This window comes from Siphateles boraxobius, unplaced genomic scaffold (genome assembly GCF_051911475.1).
Source record: "Siphateles boraxobius isolate OS27281-9 unplaced genomic scaffold, OSU_SipBor_1 17, whole genome shotgun sequence".
NCBI lineage: Eukaryota > Metazoa > Chordata > Actinopteri > Cypriniformes > Leuciscidae > Siphateles > Siphateles boraxobius.
Genome location: NW_027508777.1, coordinates 7,761,190 through 7,767,291, shown reverse-complemented (window position 1 = coordinate 7,767,291; position 6,102 = coordinate 7,761,190). Strand labels below are relative to the sequence as shown.

The 6,102-nt window shown below is 46.7% G+C and overlaps 1 protein-coding gene across 1 annotated transcript in view; it reads right to left on the bottom strand.

Moving 5' to 3' along the window:
* Window positions 1–1,027: 1,027 nt before the first annotated feature.
* The window catches only part of cxxc4 (CXXC finger 4), a 59,886-nt gene continuing 54,811 nt past the window's right edge, over window positions 1,028–6,102 (bottom strand). The window contains exon 2 of the mRNA XM_077232376.1: window positions 1,028–1,216. Coding sequence (XP_077088491.1) covers window positions 1,172–1,216 — 45 coding nt within the window. The 3' untranslated portion in view covers window positions 1,028–1,171. The remainder of the gene's footprint in view (window positions 1,217–6,102) is intronic.

The following is a 6,102-nucleotide window of genomic DNA, read 5'->3' as shown; positions in this document are numbered from 1 at the left end:
TGTTCCCCCCTGTATTTTCTTCCCACTTTCTATCACCTGTGAGGGTTTGCATTACAATTATGTACACAGAGACACAAATGCATGCTTGTAATAGGATAAGAGAAAGACAATAAATATATAAAATGACATTTAACTGCACATGTGTGATTGAAAAATAATTAAAAATGTTAATGTTTCCTGGCTTCAAATTATGTTTATCACACTTTTTTTGTTTCCTTTATTGTTTTAACACGTAAAAGCATCACAACAACAATATACAAATTTTTTTAATTAAAAACACATTTACACATGCAACATTAGGGCAAAGACAATGAGCATCTTATTGGATAATTCATTTCGGAATGTGTAGTTTACTGTGTTGTGGGAATTAAAAATGCAAGTCACAAATCTTACTGTGATGTTCACAAAAGTTCTTTGCTGTTTCTCTACCTACCTTTAGGCAGCTTTTTAAACAGTTTCAACCAAAGCTAAGTGGAATGCAATCGAACTTTGAGAGACTATACAAACAACCTTAAAACACCTCCTCTCAGTCTTACCAGACTTTTAAAAGTACGCCATGGCAACAAGATAATGTGCCCTGCACTGCAATATGCCACACAAAATCAACACAGCTGAAAATAAAGAAACTGGCTTTTGTTTACTGTTCAAGTGTGTCTATTACAAAATATCACATTAATAACAGAGGTCACAACATGTCCTCTCAAACTGGTTTAGGTGAAAATAAGTATTCTTGAGATCATTCCAGAGAAAGCTGGAATATAATGGCAGAGAACATTACCTTTATGATAATTGTTCCAGATCTAAACATTTATGTTGTGTTTTAAAGAGGTTTGTGATCCCTTTGGCCAGTAGGCCATCGGTTGACATTATTTTCTCCTGTTTTTAATGATTGTCTACTCAGTTGTTTACAAGAATGGCTGCAACTTGCACTGCCAAGACAGAAACACATTGATAGACACTGAAAAATATACATTATGATGCTGCCAAAATTACAATAATAATCACACAGTAAATAAAATAACAAAGGTTTATTTTTTTTATTTTTTTGTCCCACCCTCTCTCATGCTCTGTCATCCACAGTCTGGGTTTCATTTTGGGTCCCTGTTGCCCTGCAAGTTCCTTTTGTAGTAAGTCTGTGACCACTGCATATGATGTCACTTGGTTCAGAGTCCTAAAAGAACCATCGAAATGCTTCCCCGTTGTTTACCGGTGTTCTCTAGAGAAAACACAAAAGGAAAGTATAGAGAATCAACCCCACATTAGTTAATGCATTAAACTTAGCTATATTTCAGCCTTTTGCTACATTAATTAACATGTTTACCAGAAAGTCAAAAGTCAAATAAGTCTCTTTGCTCATTAGCTTATTCAATCTGCAACTGACATTATAGAAGATAATGAATCCTACATCTTGTTAGGTTTTTGTCCTGATGTCTCCTGCTTGAGTATTCATATGAACAAATCAATTTCTTTCTCAAAACAGGGCATACAGTAACAAATTCCCTCCTTAACTGGACAATTAACCAAACTTCCCAATTGTTCTGGGTAGGGAAGACCACAGGGTAGAAAGAGTAAAGGGTAAAGATGAGCCTTTTCTTTTGTTGTTTTTAGGTTAACCATACAGAAAATAGAGCATGTGACAGAAACAACAATTTATTTATTCTTTCCGTGTTAAAGTAAAGCACATGTTCAGTGTAGTAATTATGTAATTTACAGTACAGTATGTCACACGTTCAAAAATCTTCCCTTTTTCTTTTCTATTTCATGTCCATAGTATCGCTTGGTTCTATTCTAATCTATGATGTGTCTAATTACTACATAAATAAATAAATAAGAAAGCCTTTGAGACTCAATTTGACCCAGTGGTCTAGGATAATGGACATATAGGGCCCTATTTTAACGATCTGAAACTCAAGTGTCAAAGCGCAAAGCGTAAGTAACTTTGTGGGCGGATCCCGGCGCTGTTGCTATTTTCCCGGCGGGATAAATGCCTCTTGCGCCTGGCGCAAACAGGGCTCCGCACACGCACATCACGCACTGCGCGTAGGGCACCAAGTGCTTGGGGGGGCACCAAAAAATCTGGGTCGTGAAAAATCATCACAATAGGCTACTAGTATAAATAACAAATAAAATAATGTCTAAAGCATGTTAATATACAAAAGCAATACAAAAGTAATATAGGCCTAGACCAAATTAGTCGAGAAAAAGGTAAATCTCCTGTGCCAGTCTCCCTCTGGTGCCCCCCCTTCCCCACCTACTAGTGGTCTATTCGATTATGCCTCAATCAATGTCAAATTTGGCACACACCGACCTCAGACATGGCCTCGAAAAGGCACCAAGAGTCGGGGCGGAAAAAAGGAAAAAGAAGAGACAGCGGGATGATACTCGCGCATCGCTTGCAGGTAAGACAATGTTTTAAATAAAACGTCTCGGTTACGTATGTAACCCTGGTTCCCTGATAGGGAACGAGACGCTGCGTCAAGCTGTGGGAACGCCTCTGCGTGTGTCCATCATGAAGCACGTATGGAATCAGTCCAATGGAGAGACGGAACGTCATAGGCGGGTGACGTCATCGACCAGGAAACTATAAAGCACCCCCAAAACACAAGCGCGACAGCTTCTGATAGGCCTGAAGGAAGCGCTAACGGGCATGCTGGGAGTATGGCAAAACGACGCAGCATCTCGTTCCCTATCAGGGAACCAGGGTTACCCACCCTTTCAAGGGAACTCGAGCTGCGTCAAGCTGTGGGAACGCCAATACCCACGTAGCCATAGGAGCAATTGACGTCATGTGGGAACTAGCGCACAGAGGACAAGAGCACCTGCGCCCCAGGAGTGGAACTTAAGTCCAATTCATAGAACTTAACAAATGTATGCGGTGAGGACCACCCAGCCGCATCACAAACATCACTTAGCGATACTCCTGACAACAATGCTTTAGAAGCAGCCATACTCCTAGTAGAGTGGGCTCGTACAGCCAAAGGTGAAGGCTGACCAGCCGACTCATAAGCAAGTGAGATGGCCTCAACCACCCACTTGATCATTCTCTGTTTAGACGCGGGACACCCTTTCTTGGGTGGTCCAAAGCACACAAATAACTGTTCTGATTTCCTCCACAGGGCAGCTCTGTGGACGTAAGCGTCTAACGCCCTAACCGGGCAGAGAAGGTTAAGTTTCTCCTGATCTGATGACACAAACGGAGTAGGATAGAAAACCTGCAGCACTGTAGGTCTGACAGCATTAGTAGGGACCTTAGGGACATAACCTGGTCTAGGGTATAGAAAAGCCTTAACCATACCAGGCGAAAACTCCAGGCACGAGGGTGCAACCGACAGGGGCTGCAAATCTCCGATTCTCTTAAGTGAGGAGATTGCAAGCAGAAAAAGAGTTTTATACGTGAGAAATTTCTCAGGAACTTCCTCAATAGGTTCAAAGGGGGCCAAAGAAAGGCCCTCTAGTACAATGGCCAAATCCCAAGTCGGCACCCTCGTACGAACTGCAGGCCTCAGCCTCAAAGTGCCACGAAGGAAGCGAGTTATAAGTGGGTGTCACCCAAGAGAAACTCCACTGAAAGGGACATGGTAAGCAGCTAGTGCCGCCACATACACCTTTAGTGTGGAGGGGGATAACCCTGCAGAGAAACGCTCCTGCAGAAACTCCAGCACTGCACCCACTGGGCCGTTAACTGGGTCCTGCCGGTGTTCTGCACACCAAGAAGTGAAAAGTTTCCACTTCAGGTCATATAACTTCCTCGTGGACGGAGCTCTGGAGTGAAAGATGGTCTCAACAACCTCAGTTGAGAGACCAGATTCTATGAGCTGGGCCCCCTCAGCGGCCAAGTCCACAGTTTCCACAACTCTGGGCGGGGGTGAAATATCGTACCATCCTCCTGAGAGAGTAGATCATTCCTGATCGGAATCTCCAAGGGAGAGCCGTCCAGAAGAGATATTAGTTCCGCGAACCATACTCGGGCCGGCCAGAACGGGGCTACTAGAAGTAGGCTGACCCCGTCCCGGCGAACCCTCTCCAGAACTCCTGGTAGCAGAGCAACCGGGGGAAAAGCATACAGACGTGACCTCGTCCACGGCTGTAGCAGAGCGTCCAACCCCAGAGGGGCTGGCTGACTGATGGAGAACCACAGATCACAGTGCGTTGTCTCCTTGGAAGCGAATAGGTCCACCTCGGCGCGACCGAAACTCAACCAAAGGAGCTCCACCACCTCGGGGTGGAGCCTCCATTCCCCTGGCCTCAGCCCCTGCCTCGACAGGGAGTCTGCTACCACATTCAAATAACCAGGAAGATACATAGCTCTCAGAGACCGTAACTTCCCCTGGGACCACATGAGGATCTGACGGGCCAACTTGTAAAGTGGACGCGACCGCAGGCCCCCCTGATGATTTATATACGAGACAACCGACATGTTGTCTGACTGAACTAACACAGGATGACCTCTGAGGTCTGCTAGGAAGTGTTTCAAAGCTTGGAACACCGCCAAAATCTCTAGACAATTTATATGCCATGATAGATGATGGTCCTGCCACAGACCTTGGGCTGGACGACCACTCATGACCGCCCCCCACCCTGTGCGGGAAGCATCCGTCGTTAGCGTTACGCGACGACAAAGAGGCCCTTTGGATAGGAACCAGGTTTCTTTCCACATGACCAGAGCACGAAGGCAGCGCCGCGTGACTTTGATCGTGCGGAGGGGATTTCCCCTCGGGGAGATCCCTTGGTCCGGAGCCACCACTGCAGTGGTCTCATGTACAACAGGCCGCAAGGTATAACGTTTTACGCTGCTGCCATCAGACCCAACAGTCTCTGAAACTGTTTTACAGTGAGTAGCTGGCCTAGCTTTACTTGTTTCATAGCTGAAAGAATCGAAGCAATGCGGGTCGGAGAAAGTCGCGCCCGCATTGCGATCGAATCCCAAACGACACCCAGAAAAGTGGTCTTCTGAGAAGGAGATAATACACTTTTCTTTGCGTTCAGCCTCAACCCCAACTTTCTCATATGAGCGAGAACAACATCTCGATGCTGAACCGCCATCTGCTCTGTCTGAGCTAAAATCAACCAATCGTTGATGTAATTGAGGATACGAATGCCCTGAAACCTCAGGGGCGCTAAAGCTGCATCCATGCATTTCGTGAAAGTGCGGGGAGATAAAGCTAGGCCAAACGGAAGAACCTTGTACTGGTACGCCTCGCCCCCGAAGGCGAACCTCAGGAACTTCCTGTGTTGTGGAAGGATGGAAATATGGAAGTACGCTTCCTTCAGATCTATCGTGACAAACCAATCCTCGGATCTGATTTGTGACACGATCTGCTTGATAGTGAGCATCTTGAATTTTAGCTTCCCTACCGAGCGATTCAACAGGCGCAGATCTAAAATTGGACGCAACCCCCCATCCTTCTTTGGACCGATGAAATATCGGCTGTAAAAACCTGACTCCAACCTGGGAGGAGGAACCCGTTCTATAGCCCCCTTTTGAAGGAGCGCTTTCACCTCTTGTTCCATTACCAGAGCCTGCTCGGGGCCCACCACTGTGGGCAGAACCCCTCTGAATTTTGGTGGACGACACCTGAATTGGATAGTATAACCCTTTTTTACTGTGTGCAGAACCCACTGAGATATTTTTGGAAGGCTTTTCCACTCTGCCAGATATACTACTAAGGGAACCAGTCTCTCGAGACTGGCCTCTGGTGTAACTTGAGCAGCAAACACAGCGCCCTGTAACGGCGCACCGGCAGGGAACGACTGGCTTAACTGCTCTGAGACCCTCCTCAGAGGGGGCGAGCGTCCCTCGGGAAAGTGCTCGCTGGGACCGTCTGTGCCCCAGCATGAAGGCGGGGTTGGCAGAACGGGCCCCTGAGGGCACCGAAGAAGAGCGGGAAAGGTGTAATGCGGTGAACACCTCTCTCCCACGGCAGGGACCAACCTCAGCATCCTGACGCCAAGTGCCGTTGAGAGTGCCGTCGTCTGGTCCCACTGTTTGGAAGGGGGAGCGTGAGACGCAACACTCTGCTTCTGTTGCGCCCCATGTGAGGAGCTGACTGACGGCCTGGACTGCTCCCGCCCAGCAGTACCGGGGACATAAATTTTAAGAGG